This window comes from Talpa europaea, assembly GCF_964194135.1.
Source record: "Talpa europaea genome assembly, chromosome: 2".
Classification (NCBI taxonomy): domain Eukaryota; kingdom Metazoa; phylum Chordata; class Mammalia; order Eulipotyphla; family Talpidae; genus Talpa; species Talpa europaea.
In genome coordinates this window covers 102,799,945-102,818,070 of record NC_140068.1, presented here as the reverse complement: position 1 = coordinate 102,818,070, position 18,126 = coordinate 102,799,945, and the positions used below count along the sequence as shown (strand labels likewise).

The 18,126-nt window shown below is 47.6% G+C and overlaps 1 protein-coding gene across 1 annotated transcript in view; it reads left to right on the top strand.

The window, feature by feature from the left end:
* Positions 1–1,345: 1,345 nt before the first annotated feature.
* LOC311188190 (butyrophilin subfamily 3 member A2-like) overlaps positions 1,346–18,126 on the top strand; it is a gene marked incomplete at both ends in the record, with an annotated part of 59,528 nt that continues 42,747 nt past the window's right edge. The window contains 2 exons of the mRNA XM_084259345.1: positions 1,346–1,520; positions 12,622–12,969. Of these exons, the coding sequence (XP_084115471.1) occupies positions 1,346–1,520; positions 12,622–12,969 (523 nt within the window). The remainder of the gene's footprint in view (positions 1,521–12,621; positions 12,970–18,126) is intronic.

Here is an 18,126-nt window from a genome sequence, read left to right as displayed (position 1 = left end):
GACCTGGCCCAACCCTTGTATGAGGCTACCCGGGAAAAAGTGACTTTTCAGTGGACTCCCCAGATGCAGCAGTCCTTTGAGTCCTTAAAGAGGGCTTTACTGTCCGCACCAGCCCTGGGTCTTCCGGACATTACAAAACCTTTCCATTTGTTCGTAGATGAGGCAAAGGGAATAGCTAAAGGGGTGCTCACTCAGTCCTTGGGCCCCTGGAGGCGTCCTGTGGCTTATCTGTCTAAAAAGTTAGACCAGGTGGCGTCCAGCTGGCCACCGTTCTTACGCATGGTGGCAGGGGCTGCCCTCCTTTTCAAGGACTCCCAAAAGCTGTCTCTGGGACAAGTTACTTCCATAACCACCCCCCATGTGGTGGAAGGAGTCCTCAGGCAGCCGCCAGAGAGGTGGATGAGTAATGCCCGAATCACGTATTACCAGAGCCTATTGCTCAACCCAGAGAGGGTCAATTTTTCGCCACCCACGGGGTTAAACCCCGCCTCCATCTTGCCTGCCCCTGACCTGGAGGCCCATCTAGACTGTGTTGATATCTTGGCCCAGGTCCAAGGGTTACGCCCTGATCTGCGAGATAATCCTCTGCCGGACGGACTGGTTTGGTTTACAGATGGGAGCAGTTTTATCCACGAGGGCCGAAGAGCGGCAGGGGCGGCAGTGGTGTCCATGCAGAAAGTCATATGGGCTGAGCCTTTGCCATCCGGGACATCCGCTCAAAAGGCTGAACTAATTGCCCTAACCAAAGCTCTCACCTTGGCCCGAGGAAAAGATTTAACTGTGTATACTGACAGCAGATATGCATTTGCCACGGCCCACATACACGGGGCCATATATCGAGAGCGCGGGCTCTTAACCGCCGACAGCAAAGGCATTAAAAACACTCAAGAAATTCTGGATCTCCTGGCAGCGCTGTTGCTACCGCGTAAGCTGGCTATAGTACATCATCCAGGTCATCAAAAGGACTCCTCGACTCCAACTCAAGGTAATAAGCGGGCGGATGAGGCAGCACGCCAAGCTGCCCTGGTGCCAATAGATGCCCTGACGGTAAAACTCCCAGACCCAGGGGACCCGCAGCTGCCGAAAGACCCGGAGTATAGTACTATGGACTTTGACTACATACAGTCTCTCCCGGGTGCTTTTCCTTTGGGAGACTGGTGGTACACCCAAGAAACTAAGGTCATCTTGCCAGCATACTTGGCCACTGATCTCATTCAGCGCTTGCACCGAGCCACGCATTTGGGAGAGAAAAAAAATTCTAAATCTAATTAGGCAATGGAACCTCCATGTCCGGGACGCAACCTGTACTGTGCAACAAGTAGTGGCATCCTGCCAGTTGTGCGCCATGGTAAACACCACCAAGACAACCGGTGAACCAGGAATGAGGCCGCGAGGAACGAGCCCGGGGGTCCATTGGGAAATAGACTTCACCGAGGTGAGACCAGGTAAATTTGGCTATCGATACCTGCTGGTCCTGGTGGACACGTTTTCCGGATGGCCGGAGGCGTTCCCGACAAGAGGTGAGTCGGCTCGAGTGGTAGCCAAAATCCTGTTGGAAGACATTTTTCCTAGGTTTGGGTTTCCAGTGACCATTGGGTCAGACAATGGACCAGCCTTTGTCTCTCAGGTATCAAAATTTGTGACTTCTGCCCTGGGTGCAGAGTGGAAGCTCCATTGCGCCTATTGGCCCCAGAGTTCAGGGCAGGTGGAAAGAATAAACAGAACTTTAAAGGAAACTTTAACTAAATTAACTTTAGAGTCTGGCGGGGACTGGGTGACTCTCCTTCCCTATGCCCTCTTCTGGGCTCGCAATTCCCCTTATCGTCTGGGTCTGTCTCTGTTCGAGATTATCTATGGAACCGTCCCCCCAACCACACCACACGGTGCTCGGTTAACTTGTGACTTGCCTTCTGATTGTGAACTTTTTTCTTTCTGTATGGGCTGTACAGCAGGCTCACTAGGAGTTCTGGCCCCGCCTCAGAGGACTCTATGAAGGGGGAGGACCTTCTCAGACAGCCCACAAATTTCAGCCTGGAGATCTTGTCCTTGTCCGCCGACAAAAGACCAACGGTCGTGGTCTCCAGCCCCGGTGGAAGGGTCCCTACATCGTCCTCCTGACCACACCCACCGCACTCAAAGTGGACGGCATTGCAGCCTGGGTTCATCACTCACACGTCAAGACGGCACCAACTGACGACTCCCAGCTGCAGTGGCTAGCCCGGAAGCATCCCACCAATCCACTCAAGCTGACTCTTCAGGCGCTCCCAGCCGCAACCCATCACTCCCAGACCACTGCCCACGCCATTAAAAATGACAGCAAACTGTAATGTTGGCTACCTACTGTCCTTCCTTTGTTTTTCCCTTGTCGGGGCTGACTGGGATCCCTGCCGACGGTGCATCACCGAAGGCGTATTCAGTCACATTCAGAGCAAGTGCTATGTTACAAGCGTGCTTGCAGGCTTGAGGGAGTTCCTCTGTTTGTGGCGACCCTGATTAAGGGCACCATCCATGGATGTCCAGGTATAGTGGGGAGGGTGGTCTGTTGGAAGTGTTTAAATCGTATGCCGCCTAAAAATGAAAGTTACAATCACTGTAAAGCTGGGGGGAGTTTTTCAGCCTATACCTTTGTTCATTCACAGTGCTATGAAAGGTCTACTGTTTAGTCTACTGGACTGGTATATCCTTAGGAAATAATGTGGGATATGTATGCCCTGTCAAAGCAGGAAAACCCTTTTGTTGGACTCTGCAAACCCATTGGGGAATGACAGATGGTGGGGGGGGGGTACAAGACCACGCACGAAAGGAGGAAGTTCAGAGGGTTTTTGAACAAGTTGCCCAAACACAGGATCGGTGGTTCAAGCTGATACACATCCCAGGCCCAGTGGGTTCCCTTAAATTGGGAAAGACAGTACAGGCCATGTTAGACTCAGCCCTACAATTTTTAAACAAGACCAACACAACCCTGGCCAGCGATTGCTGGTTATGTCTAAGAGAAGGACCCCCCCATTACACAGCAATCCCTGCTGTGTACAACTGGACTAATTGGACGAACCTAAAGGGCCCAACCCATAAGTATAACCAGACCTTGCCCATCAATAATGTCAAGCTCTCCCCAACAGTTGCTCAGATGCCATGCCTTGGTCACAATGGGACCTTAAGAGTGGGTCAAGTAAATAAGGTGCTCTGCAGTTCAGTAGTCAGTGCGGCTATGGTGCCCAGTTTTAATGGCTCTGCCTCTATGTGCCCGCCGGCGCTGGGCACTGTTTTCTTCTGTGGCACCACAGCCTACCCCGTACTCCCTGCTGACTGGTCAGGCTTGTGCATTTTAATATATCTCATGCCCGATGTGGGAGTGGTCCCAGGCAACCAAAGCCTTCCCATACAGCTCACCCAGTCTGTGCCGGCCGGACAAAATAGGGCCATAATTGCCCCACTATTGCTCGGCCTGGGGGTGGCAGCCGGAGTGGGGACCGGAGTTTCTGGAATTGGGACCTCTGTTAACCTTTACCAAAAAATTTCAGCTCAGCTGGTGGGGGACATTGGGCAGCTAGCAGATACAACCTTAGAGTTACAGTCTCAGTTAGACTCTTTGGCCCCGGTGGTCCTGCAAAACCGTCGCGGGCTAGATCTTCTCACAGCAAAGGAAGGAGGCGTCTGTCTCTACCTGCAGGAAGAATGTTGCTTCTATGCTAACAAGTCAGGAATAGTTAGAAATAAAATTAAGCAATTACAAGAGTAACTAGAACACCGGAGAAAAAAGCTAGAAGACAACAATACATTTCTTTGGGAAGGCTTAGGGGGATGGCTGCCCTATCTCTTGCCTCTTCTGGACCCAGTTGTTACCCTCCTCTTAATTCTGTCTATCGGGCCCTGTGTCATTAATCGACTCGTGGCCTTTATTAAACAACGGGTAAACACGGTCCAGTTAATGGTCCTGCGCTCCCAATACGCCCCCTTACGCCAATATAACTCTCCCCTACAACCCCTAAAACAGGACCCCTCCCAATACATAGGAGTGGAGCCCTGACTGTTTCCCCTCATCGCCCACTTTCAGCAGGAAGCAGTTACTGATCAGAACAACGCCCCTTTCCCTGACTGCATTAGGGGCTCCATTTGCAGAAAGGGAGGAATGAGACATAGGGCAAGTTAGGGTGATTAAGCAAGTTTTAGGGACAGTGCAAAAGAGGACCTCCAAAGAGTTTAGGAAGGCTTCAGAGATAAAAACAAGTAAAAAATGTGTTAACGTTGGCCTTGGTTTCCTTCAAGTAATAACAGAGAGTGTTTTAATTGGAGCAGCAGACTCATTTATGCAAGGAAGAAATAAGAAGGGGTTAGTATTAAAACTGGTGGGCGGCAGCCTGTTTTATTCAATGGCTGATATTTAGTGACCAGATGAATAACTCTGTGACTGGCTAACTGGAGAGGAATCCCTTGTTTGAGCAGAGTAATTCTCATTTGTAACTAAAAATAATACCTCTTACTGACTGCATAGATGGTTTAGCGTCTGGTTTTCAGAGGTCGTGGTCAGAGATGACCCCCCCCCCCAAAAAAAAAAAAGTCAAAGTTTTGTATAAGAATGGAAATTTTTCAATTTTGCTAGACCTATAAACCTGTGAACACATTATGTGGCTGAACTTAACCATAATTCTGAGACTGACTAACGGATAAAAGGCTTGGTAGCTGTTGTTTTCTTAGCTGATTAGCAATTTTTCAGAAAAAAAAAAAAAGGGGGGGGGGAATGTGGAACCAAGCTTAGCCGAGGTTTTGCCATTTTGTATATCCTCCACCCTAATATGTTAGTCCTTGTCCAGCTGCATTCCGGAGATAGTTTCAGCAGTCACAACCCTCACTCCACTTGGTGACGAAAAAGCAGACCACCCCAGCCTCCAATGAGGACAGTCCTATCCATAAATGGGACAGCATCACTAACCGTCCAATCAGTTTGAAACTGTAACCACACGTGCCAAAATGCCTTTGTAGTAGCCAATGAGTAATTGCCAGCTTCTTTCAAAATTCGCGCCATTCATGACCCTATAAGATACCTCTGCTTCCTCTGTTCGGGGCTCTCGACCTCTGCCGTTGCATCGGTGCGTGTCGAGGGCCCGGAGTCGAGCCCGTAATAAACTCCTTTGTGCCCTTGCATCGGTTGTCTGTGTCCTTGGGGGCTGCACTAGTCGACGTTGGGCACAACAGGTCCCACATGGCGCGCAGACCTCTCCTGCCGCCTGCTGCTCCCCTCAGCAGTGCACTTCATCAGTCTGCCTGCTCTGCTCTCCCCTCTGGCTCTGGTGGATTCTCTCATCCTTCCGTGCTTCTGATGTACCCAGTGCATGTATACATAAATAAATAAATAAGTCTTAAAAGAAAAAGAAAAACAACAAATGGGATAATAAACACTTTAATTAAAAAAAAAGTGGTTTAATCTTCCCACCAATGATCATACTTTAAAATTGCAACTTACTTTATATTTTGCATTGTTTTTAGCTTTCTCCTGTATTTACGTGAAATTATTTCCAAAGTACTTGAAACCATGAAAAGCTTACAGGTATTAAACCTTGGTTGAACAGGAAAGTATATTATTAACCCATCAGCATCAGAACAATTTATATCTGACAAGACAGAACAGGGAACAATGAATAGTATGTGGTGACAAAGCAACAGGAATAGGCCCTGGGGAGCTGGGAGAGGCAGTGAGGTGGGTGAGTGTCCTTCCTTCAGGGTGTCCAGTGTCCCCCAGTGTTATCCAGAGTCACCTGCCCTATTCTCTGTCCCTGCTCTCCACCCCTCCCCACATGGACACAAGGGCTGCATTCAGGGGGAGGTGAGGTTCTGGTTGTGTCCTCCTGGGGCACTTCTGAGTCCAAGGTCCCCTTCCTGCTCCCCTCCCACTGAGGGGTGTGGAGCTGGGGGCTGGGCTGGGCTGAGGAAGTGAGGTGGGGTGGGGCACATCCTGCAGCTGCAGCCCCTACCCCCAAGGAAGTTCCTGGATCATGTCACTAGACAGAGGGCAGGACTCAGGTGCCTTCATCACTGTCTGCAGGCATGAGTATCACGGGCCACAGACAACACATGTGCAGCCCAGCTCCTGGCACTTAGTGTCAGGGTGCTTGCCCCTCCCCTCTGCTGATGAGTCTGATCTTGCTGTTTCCTCCGGGGCACTGTCCAGAGGGCAGGGTGGTGGTTGCTGGGATTGCATTTCAAGCTTTCACTTTCAGATCAGGTAGGAGGCAGAGAAGGGTGATTGCATTTTTAAGAGAAAATTAGGAGGATCCCAGGGATCCCACCCCTGGTGAGACACCCCTCAATGAGTGCCAAAGTCTGCCTGTCTACTCTCTTAGGAACAATCTTCTCTGAGCAATGAGGCCCCTTTGGCATCCAGCAGGGCTCCTGAGCAGCTAACAGCAGGTGCTGACTCTGAGAAGATTTGGGGGAGCACTGAAACTTCTCAAGTTCAAAGGGATACTCTAGAAGCCCCACCATTTCCAAGCAGGTATGTCAGTTTTGAAGACATGATTCTTTTAAGAAAGGAAAGTGGGGAGCAGCTGACTGTAAGGAGGGGTTGAGAAGGAAGTGGGGCTTGCATGGGATGGGCGGTGGCACAGGAAATGGTGCAGCTCTAAGAGGACCCTGCACAACCTCACTGAAGATTGTACTTCACTTATTTTAATAATGTGTCTGTAACACTCCTGGGACAGGACCCTGCTCTAGAATTATAGGTAGTGCCTCTTCAATGTAATTCATGTAATTCTCATTCCAACCTTGGCTGGGAAATGCTGATATTATTCCAAATTTTCTGTGGGGAAAGTGCGGCAGGAAGGTTAAGAGTCTTGATGAAGGTCACATAGAGAGTGGCTGAGTCTAGAGATGACCTCGGAGTCAGCCCCAGAATCTGCCCTCCCAGTGATACCGGAAATGTCAGGCCTACTCTCCCAACCATGAATGGATCCCAGGCTACAGGGGCAGCTCTGAATCCCAGACACTAGACCACCATAAGTTGGTGTCTCACGAAGCCGCAGCAGGAAATTCGCAGACGCTCAGGCAAGCAAGCGAGAAGAGGCAGGTTTGTTTAAAGAAAGAACAAGTTTATTGAGGAGAAATGGAACAGAAATGAAGTGGGACTCCCAAGCCATGAAACCAGGCCAGGGAGGGACAAGGAAGCCAAAGTGGAGTCTTGTCTCAGGGAATATAGACCTTCTTTCCCTAATTATTCTAAACTCCACCAGTCTCTGTGATTGGTTAGTTCTCGGTTGTCTCACTTAATCTGCTAATGAGCAGGGGATCTTCACTGCCGGGGACCAGCCTCCAGCAAAATATCGTGTCAGGGGTTCCCTCTGCGAAAATGAAAGGGCTGAGGGGAAGAGGAGGTAGAATGAGGAGACACTGACACGTGGTGAGGTGCTAGTATCTTCTGCCGAGAGACTCAGCAGGTCTTTATTTATTCATTTTTAGTAAGCAGAAAAAAAAATACATTGTCATGTGTAAAGCAGAAACAATTAGTGTATTTTATTCCCACGGACTACTGGCTCCTACGGGTTCCAGCTAGACAGTAGGTAGCCTTCAAGGTTAATAGATAAAAAACCAGACCTAACACTAAAACTTATTATTTCAGCTAGACAATTATCTAAGACAGTGGATAGCCGCCAGTGCATCCCTATCAGCTAAAGCCTAAGCATCAAAAGACTATTTTATTCACATGGCCTTCAGCTGGAGACCAGCTGCTGCTCAGCTATCAGAACATTTTCTACCTACAAACTTCTTAATACAGTCAACTTCATTTAAAAACTTTCCTAAGAAACTTCTAAATAAAAGGAACTTCTAAAAAAGCAAAAGAAGGACTTACTATAATAGTTGTGCTGGTTTGCTTGTCAGATATGTACAATAAATCATCTCCCATTGTCAAGTGGGCCAAATTGTTTAATAACTAATATCGAAACAGGTAATTTTCCGTGCCAATTGCTTGCAGTCTGCTGATACATATAATTTATTGCCTAATGTACTTTTCTGATAAATTTTTCTCTTTTTATGACCAAGAACAAAAAATGAAGGAATGTTAGATCTTCAGCCCCGCGGTGTGAGGCACAAGGAATCTTCAGCCCCACGGTGTGAGGCCCTTTACCTTCCAGTGTCTTATCTGGCTGGGGCATCAAGGCTTCCTGCAGCACTTCACATTCCTTATCTAACAGGTTTGTCTTTCCCCATTTGTTGCATCTTCCCCCTTCTTTGATAGATTTATCTTTATGGCCCAGTCTCCCAAATGAGCACCCCTGTATTTTAGGGAAGAGAAAGTCAAACATCAGCTATTGAAGAAAAGCAGGCTGCCGCGCACTGGTCTCAGTGCTGGCCCCTTCTCATGTGCCCCTTTAATAAATATCCCTGCACTCTCTCAAAGGGCAGGATGGTGGTCTTCCAGATATGAGTCTGTTGCCCTCATTTGTCAACAAATAAAACCACTCTCCTTTTCCCAAACTTCTCCTCCCTTTATTAGCTGAGGGAAACTAAGGCCAGGGTTTGGAAACAATGTTGACCTTAGTCCTGGATGTTTATTATTCCCAGCGGAATTACTTACATTCCTCTTGTTGCATTTATCTCTGAAGCCTTCCTTAATTCTCCCGAGGTCCCCACCTGCACTGTCCTTGAGGCTGCCTAATTCTCCCTAATTTGCCCTCGCATTCACCAGGACCATCACCTGTCTCCCCTCAACCCCAGCCGTATGTGGTTTGAGGGTATTTTCTCTGAGCAGGACTCATTTCTCTTCTCTGCTGCTCTGTCTCATGGGGTCCCATATCACGAGGCAGAAATCCCCAGAGTTAGAGAAGAGGAGTTATAAGCCCTCAGTGGGGATCTGACCCGGCTCCTGCTGTGTTTGGGGCAGGACCTTGTCCTTGGCCCTGGAAGGTCAGGGCTGGGGAGGGACTGACCTTCAGGTGAGCTGAACAAGCAGACAGAGTAGGACAGGGGCCTGTGGGGGGACCCTGACCCCTTGGGGACAGTATAGTATGTCCTGATGCTTCTCAGTGATACCTGCTCACACTGAGGGGCACAGGACCACAAGCAGGCACTGGCCTGTCCTTCATGTGGGCCTTGTCTGGGCCTCTGTCCTGGGAAGTCACTGGGTGTGTTGATGGGGAGGGGAGGGAAGTTTGTACCCTGGGCCCAGGTTCTGGGAATGGAGGGGCCTGGTGTTGTGAGCAGAGCGGGTCTGGGGTGTGGGTTCCATGGTTGGTAAGGGAAGGGAGGCTGTTTTTCTCCAATAAACCCCATGGTTACAGAAGCTCATAATTTACGAGAGGAGCCACGTCTGTCCTCCTTGGTCTCAGGGCCTAAGGGGTCACCAGGAAGGGCCCTACTCCCGCTGGTGGGGTCCATGGGCCCCGCTCTCCCCCCCCGAACCCAGAGCTTCTGGCTGCCCTGCTCCTCTGTGTGGGCCTGGCTTCCTCCTGCCCTGTCTCTCCCCAGCCCTGAGGAGATGGCGCCCTGCTCCAGCCCCAGCTCTGTGCTCTGCCTTCTCCCCTCCCTGCTGCTCCTCCAGCTGCCCCCCGGCAGGTCCCAAGGTGAGTGTGTCCCTCCCTGTCCTGGATCTTCCTTGGGTGGGTGGGGTCCAGGGGCTCTGGGAGCACTTCCTTCAGGAATTATCCTTGATCATTTTTCTTAGCATAATGTCTTCGAGTTCCATTCATGTTGTTTTATTTTTTATTTATTTATTTTTTTAAAGATGCCTACTGCCAGTCACTTTTTTTTTAGATTCATTTATTTATTTATTTAAACAAACACTGGGTACCGTGAGAAGCGCGGGAGGGTGAGAGAATTCACCAGAGCCAGAGCGGGGAGCAGAGCAGGCAGAAGGACCCAAGTACACTGCTGAGGGGAGCAGCGGGCGGCAGGAGAGGTCTGCGCACCATGCGGGACCCTCCTCTGGTGGTCGGCGAGCAGCCGGGGATCAAACCAGCACTACAGAGGCTGCAGGTAGCTTCGCAACCCAGCACTCAATCACTGCGCCACCGGGGAGGCCCCATCCATGTTGTTTTAAATGACATGATTTTACTTATGTTAAAAAATACATATGTAGGGCTTCCCCGGTGGTGCAGCGGTTGAGCGCTGGGTTGCGAAGCTGCCCGCAGCCTCTGCAGCACCGGTTCGATCCCCGGCTGCTCCCCGGCCACTGGAGGAGGGTCCCACATGGCGCGCAGACCTCTCCTGCCGCCCGCTGCTCCCCTCAGCAGTGTACTTCGGTCCTTCTGCCTGTTCTGTGCCCCGCTCTGGCTCTGGTGAATTCTCTCACCCTCCCGCGCTTCTGACTGTACCCAGTGCTTGTATAAATAAATAAAACAAAAAAAAAAAAATGAGAAGTTAAAAAAAAAAATACATATGTATCTGTGGGCCTCCCTGGTGGTGGAAGAATGTAAGTCTCAGCATTATTATCATGCTACCACCAGCCACTGCATCAGTTTGATCCCCGGCCAAGGAACTGATCCACATCTTTTAGCAGATCTCTCCTGTCTTCTAGCTGCTCCCCTCAGCAGTCTATTTCTATCAGTCTGCATGTTCTTCTCCCCACTCTGTCTCTGGTGAATCCTCTCACCCCCTACACCCCTGGCCTACAGTTCAGCTCTTGTAAGCATACATAAATAAAAATAAATCTTAAGAAATATCTGAGTACTATTTCAGTATGTGTATGTGTGTGTATATATGTAATGTTACTCTATTTCTTTGAATGAATCTCTGTTCCTGTCTCTCTTCAAATTGTGGAATATCCATTATGCTTATGGTGCCTTTCCTCATAGATTGGTTAGTTTTCCAGTTTTTCTTCATTTTTCTCTTTTTTCTTCTATTTCAGTCCATTGTTCATTATTACCATCAGGTCACTGATTTTATCTTGCATTTGGTCTATTCAGCTCCAATAGCTTCTCCAGGAGTGAGAATATTCTCTGCTAATCTTTTTACAGGCCCCATCTCTGTGATTTTACTTTAAGCCTTCAATTTCTGTTTCTTTTTACTAATTTTATTTTCCAAGTCATTCATTTATTGTTCTGAATTTTGTTTTTCTCTTTGATTTACTTTTCTGTGTTTTCTCCATTTCTTTGACTTTCTTCATTACAGCAATTTGAACTCTACCTGATAGTAAGATACTATCTTCCATGTCTTTGTAGTTGCATATTGCAGAGTTGGTCTTGTCTTGTGATTTCATATTTCCTTGAGATCTCAAGATACTGAGCTTATTTTGCTGCTTTAAATTTCCTATTTTTTTTTAAATCTATGATCAACTTTATTTATTTATTTTTTTAAGATTTCTTTATTTATTTATATAAGCACCGGGTACAGTCAGAAGCGTGGGAGGATGAGAGAATTCACCAGAGCCAGAGCGGGGAGCAGAGAAGGCAGAAGGACCGAAGTACACTGCTGAGGAGAGCAGCGGGCGGCAGGAGAGGTCTGCACGCCATGTGGGACCCTCCTCCAGTGGCCGGGGAGCAGCTGCGGATCGAACCGGCGCTGCAGAGGCTGTGGGCAGCTTCGCAACCCAGCGCTCAACCGCTGCGCTACCGGGGAGGCCCTAAGTTTCCTATTTTTGAGAAAATGCACCTGTAGTGGTAACTTAGAAAGTTGAACTACTTCAAACTTTCCATCAGGTGACCCTGTTGTGTTTTTAGATTTGTAACTTATGTAGGACTAGAGACCCGATCCTTGAGCTGCTGAGTCAGAGACTGTGGGCCCTGCAGTCATCCAGCCTCTTGTGTGGGTGCTCTGACTGGGGCATGTGAGCTCATGTTGGTGGCACCCCTGATACCTGCCTCTCTCAGTTAAGCCCTGAGACTGCCATCTGCACACTGTCCCTGAGCTTCAGGAGGGCGGGGCCAGTCCTGAGTGGGTAGTGGGGGCGCATCCAGCCCTGTGCCTTGTTTCTTCACTGGGGACCTTATTAGCTGTGAGCACCCAGTCAGAGCTGTGAGTCCCTCACTCTCTGCTCTCTCTGCCCAGGGTCACATGCCTGGTTGAGTGATAGCCCCACAGTATGTGCTGCAGTCTCTCCCACCCTGACCACAGCCTCCAGGTGTCACTTTTGGCCTAACTCTTGGTCAGTGTAGCGTGACTCTCCTCTGTGCCCCTTTTGGTGCTGTCTGCCTGGTGACTGCTGTATGACAGTGTCCCTTTTTGTCACAAGCCTGGTGTTCTCTGGGTGCGCTGTTCACTCATCAATATTGATCCTCTGTGCAACGAAACAGATCTCCTTAGACACCTTCTTAGTCCCCCAAAAACTCTTTGGAAATGCACGTTCTTAGGTACATCCCAATCTACTGCATCAGACCTGGGGTAGGTTCCCCACATTTTACAATTACAAGCCCTCCTGGAGATTGTGATGCTGAAGGTGACACTATAGAGTTAGAGTTTTTTTTTCTGGAAGGTCCTGCTATTGGGTACACTAGTGAATGACATTATTTCTGGATCACAAGTTGAGTTTGGAAGATCTTTCCAAGATTTAGAATTGTCGTTGTTAATCCTTGACGTTAGATGTCTGCTCATAAGACACCTTCCCTCAGCCTGCCTGGGCCTCCCCCAGTGATGGTGTGTGTTCCCCAATATGACTGTGTCTCTGAGCCTTTCTAACTCCCTTGTCTGTGTTCACAGAGAGGTTCCATGTGTTTGGCCCCCAAGCACCCATTGTGGCAGAGCTGGGTGAGGATGCCACACTGCCCTGCTCTCTGTCCCCAATCATGAGTGCAGAGAACATGGAGTTGAGGTGGTTCCGGTCCAATATCTTGGAGTCAGTGTTCACCTATCAAGACCGACAGGAGAGAAATGAGGAGCTGATGGCCCAATACGCAGGGCGGACCTCGCTGGTGGGGGAATTCCTCAGTAAGGGTGGGGCTGCTGTGACCATCCACAAGGTCCAGGCTTCTGACAACGGGCTGTACACGTGCTTCTTCAGCAATGGAGTCTTCCATGAGCAAGCCAGCTTGGAGCTGCAGGTGGCAGGTTGGTGACATGTTAAATATCTCAGAGTCCTGGAATTTTTGAATTGGGGAGAAAATGAGGGCAATGGAATTTAGTTTTTCATTTCATTTATGAGTAAGAAAAGGCTTATTAATTCATGTTTTATGAAATGTTTTTTTATGAGAGTATTGTCACAGGGTACCTACTACATGTCTGGCCCTGGTAAATATATAGGGTACCTACTACATGCCTGGACCTGTTCTAAAAACTTGGATACAAAAGCTAATCTAATAAAGTTCTTCACTCTATGAGTTTATATTTGTAGTGGGAGAGAGAGCAATCACAATAAATAACCAGGACATAAAAGACATTTGAAGTGAGAAGGGATGAGGACAGGAAGCTAAATGGAGCAGGGGAGATGGGTGAGCAATGTGGGGCTGAGGCTGAGGGGAGGTTACAGTAATAAATAGCTCAGGCTGGTGCCATGGGAGCAAAGGCTCCAGGGAAGTGGGAATACAGCTGAGTAGATATCTGATGTGTGGGTGTTCCTTTCTCCTTAGTTTTATAGACAGATAATTAATGTGTTTCATTTGTAATGTGAGGCATATAGCATAATGACTGATTTATATATATAGTGAATTGATTGCCACAATAGCTTAAATCACATTTGTCTGCTATTATAGGTTTAATAAAAAGAAAGAAAAAGAAGCAAAAAGGGGGAAATTTCCTCATTGTGAGAAAAAATTCTTTGGAGTTTGTCCTTTAACAACTTCCCTACACATCACACAGCAATGTTGGCTACAGGCATGTTGTACGTTACAGGGAAGGGAATTTCTACATGAAGGCACAGCCTGTGTGAATGACCTGGGGTGAGAGTATGTTTGGTGTGTGATCTACTCACATGGAGTCCTCATGGCTGGTGGGAGAATGAGGGGCAGGGTGTTGTGAGGTGACAATACTCTCATAAAAAAATGTTGTGAGTACATGGCGGAGAGGTCAAGGGTGGCTGATGAATGCTCCCAAAGGTAATCATAAAAACCTCCATATGATGTAGATATTTGAACTGGGGCATCATTTTATCTTACAGGGTCTATTAAGCCCCTCAGAGCAGATGTAGAAAGGACAATGGAGTCCACAGAGCCTGGTGACTGTGGACAACAGCAGTTAAGAGTCTTTAGTTTGGGGTGTTAGGCCTTGAGGGCACAGGTGTAAAAGTGTGAGCAATGCAGAGAGAAGAGGCTGGGGAGGAGTCACAGATGAGGAGTCCTAGTGCTTGTGATGTTTGCATGTGGAGCTGTAGAAGATTTTCAGCACAGCAGCACTTAGCATGATGACTCTGGCGGTAGTGGGGAGGACAAGGACGGGGACAATATCTGGAGGTGAGGAGTACAGTTATGGTGGAGAGGAGGATGCCTGTCTTCACACAGTGGCAGTGGGTGGACAGGAGGTCAGCCACTTGTGAGGCTTAGAAATAAGACCAAATTGTATGCAGGGCCTCCCTGGTGACAATAGGGGTTAAGCAACACACTATGAAGCAATCCACAGCCTCTGCAGCATGAGTTTGATCCCAGGGCTGTCAGGGAGCAACCTACATGGTGCAGCAGGCCTCTCCTTTCTCGCCTGCTGCTCCTCTCAGCAGTGTAGATCAGTCAGTAAACCTGTTCTATTGCAGACTCTGTCTCTGGTGAATCCTCTCACCCCCCACATTTCTGGCCTGTACCCCAGCTCTTGTATGCATAAATAAATAAATCATTACAAAAAAAAAGAAATAAGACCAAATTGAATGTATAGAAATAGGTCACAGTTCAAAGTGGAAGAGGGTATTGCAGAGGCTTCCAACCGTTTGTAGAGTCTGTTTGTTACTTAATGTCAGGAACATTAATAATGTGTATCAGTTATCTGTCACCATAATGCTGCTGTGTAACAAATAACCACAGGAAAAATCTCAGTGGCCTATAGTGATGGACTTGTATTAACATTGGGCCGATGGGGACTTTAGCTCACATGGGATGTACTTGATTGATATCCACTTGCCTTACTACTCTATCTTTTGGTCAGATGAAAATGTCAACATACAGACTTTTTCACATGAATGGTGTTGACTGGCTCCTAGCTAAGGGAGGACAGCTTCAGGGGGAAAGGCTGGTGACAGGCCCTGCTCCATGAACTTATCCTCCAGCATCTGGACTATGATGTCCTTCCATGGAGATGGCAGAAGGGGAGACCCATGGGACAGCACTTTTAAACTTCTGCTGGGTCATATTAGCTCATCTCACATTAGATAAATGAAGTCACGTGATTGAATCCAGTGTCAGAATGTGAGTGAAATAACATGTGTAGGGGGGAGTATAAGATAGATATGAAGAAGCATGAAGAATTAGGGACATTTTTATAATCAATTTACCACAGATAAGGGAAAATCATGAGTTCAGATGTAGGAATTCCAGTATGAAGCATGTGAGGAATCCTGGTAGACATAACCCACAGGGCTGGAGCAATCAGGGAGGACGGTTGGGGAGGCTGGTGGGGTGATATCTGGAAGTGATGTGTGAGGAGACACAGAAGCTGAGGGAGAAGAAGCCCTGGGAAAGAGTGTGAGATAATATGGAGCTTTAAGGACTGAACCCAGGGAGTGTTCTGCCTTCCAGGAGCAGGTGAGGGAGATAAGTCAGGAAAGAGGCTCAGGAGGGGGTCTAAGTGGCAACAAATCACTCTCAATGGAAGAGAAACCAAACCATGGTGGAGGGGGTTTTGTTATAGGGCAGAGAGAGGGGCAGCCCAAACCCCGCAAACCTGCCTATTCTAAATGGGTTTCGCCATTTGCCACATCAACACAAAACATATGAGACTTTAATGGGAAGGAACTTTAATAAAACTAGGAAACAATACAGGTAAGGCAAAGAGTCTGGTTTCTAAATGAAGCACCCAAAGTTACCTGTTCCCTCATGGGTAAAAGTCCATCCATATGGGATCGGCCCAGAATAAGGCCCCAAAGCCTGCCACAAGTCTAAAGCATCTTCCAGTGGGGACCCACAGAAAAGGGTCAGAAACAACCAGACTAGCCTGGAAGGAAAAGAGCAAAATTAACATCAAGATAAAAGCTGCCATTGTCACCTCCCCATGTGTCTCACCCACATCTGTGTCACCCAGTTCATGACCAAAAGACAAGTGCAGTTTCTTCACGTGTCTCTAGGCTCCATGTGCCTCCTCCAGGTCTTCTGGCTCCATCCTGCTTTCTTCCTCAGTCTCCTCTGCAGCTTCTCCTCTCCCTTCTCAGCTACACCCTCCCTTGGGTGGGGCAGGGAACCTCCCCCTTTCCTGGGGACCACCCTGTTACAATCTCAGGATGAAATCAGGAGTGTGCTGTGTGCCCGCCACAGCAGCCTGCCTGTCAGGGTTCCTTGAAGGATGGGATAACATCAGTGAAATTGCAGGGGAAGGGGGTCGGGGGAAGGGGGAAGGAGTGAGGAGACACAGACACTCAGTCAGGGTGCAGGCATCTTCCTGCTGAGAGTCTCAGCAGCCCTTTATTTATACATTTCAAGCAAACTGGGAGAGTGCATGTGCATTAGGGAAGATAACAATTGCGTCTTTCCCAGAACAACAGGGTTATTTACCCTTTTGAAAGGTTCAGTGAAGTAAAGAAAAGGAGAGCCAGGCTAAATTTCTCAAAGGGAGGGAAAGTTTATTGTGCCCAGGTGGACCTCACACACCCATGGTGGGGGTCAGTGAGGCCACACACGTTGTTAGGGGGAAGCAGGGTTTTATAGGGTAAGGAGTGGTCAGGTGGGAAGTTGGGTTCGTATGGCGGGAAAAGTTTGTAGGGTGTGAAAAAGTTCGTGGGGCAGGTAGAGATTCTTTGTCTGAGAAGAGACTCATAGGGGGACTGGGGAGGCTCATTGTCTGAGTCCTCCAGGCAGGTATCCACATGCATTCCTGCCCCAGAGGTGGGCTTCCTGGTAGGCTTTTGCATTCCGGCCTCCTGCATGGACCTTTCACCTTTCACAGAGATTGTGACATTTATTATATTTGATTTAAAGGAGGGACATTTGCTAAACAAAAGTGTCGCTGGGGTTGTGACATTTATCATTTTGATTTAAAGGAGACGCATTTGCTAGAAAGAAGTTTCTCAGAGTAGTCATTTACCTTAAACTACCAGTCATTTTATTACTAGCAAATGGCTTAAGTGGCTGCACTAACATTTCTGTGTTTACTATAGTGAAGGGATTAACTAAGGGCTAGGAGAAACAAAGGGCAGGAAGTTACCTGGGAGGAAGGGAGACAAAGGGATTTTTTCTAACCTATAAAGTTTAGATTAACATATAACCAAATGATTAAAGCAAAAAACAGAAGGCTTTTATATAGAAGTCTTTATCTATAGTATATTGTTTTAATATTGATTGGATATTAAGGAACCAAGGGCCTGGAGGGCGTTCATTCCAGGCAAGCCGCACTGACTCTTCCCCAGCCCCCAGCTCTCAGTTTGGGAGGAATTCTCCTAATCTAAACAAAGAGTTTTCTACCTATCACTCCTCTACTTATTTAGTCAGCCTAGTTTCTGTATCTAACTTTATGATCAAGGGAACATTCCTTTCTCTGTAAGATTGCTGATTGTTATTTATAGTTATAAGAAATTAGAAATATTTCATCAGAGGCATGGCCAAAGATGGCTATAGCTAGTTCAATCATTCACAAAACTGCTGTTGATTTATTCTTGAATGTACACTCTAACAGCTACCCTACCAATTGCTATAACCATGGGAATTAGTCCTAGATAAACTGGAATAATTTAGTAGGAGTCGACTATGGCGTCATCTGGCTTATCAGTTTTCTCATACTAGGAGCCTGGCTCACCTCTGACACTTAAATGCTATTATTAACCTTAAGGTAAAAGAATTTCCTTCTCCAATTAGACCTTGCCTCAAAAGGCCACATATCCATACTAAAAACCTGGGCCAGGGATTTTTACAGCCTTTTGTTCCCAGAAGTTTTTTCACTTGTTAATGTAAAGCAAAATGTTGAATTGCTGCCTTTTGACATAGAACTACTAATTTTGTAAAAACGTAATATTTGTATCATGCAGTGCCATTTGCCATCAAATTGGTTATTCAGTAATTGATGGGTGTTTGCAGTTTTACTTTTAAATGCATATTTATGCAATGGTAGAAACTAGCCATAAACAAATGAGGAGAATCTAGC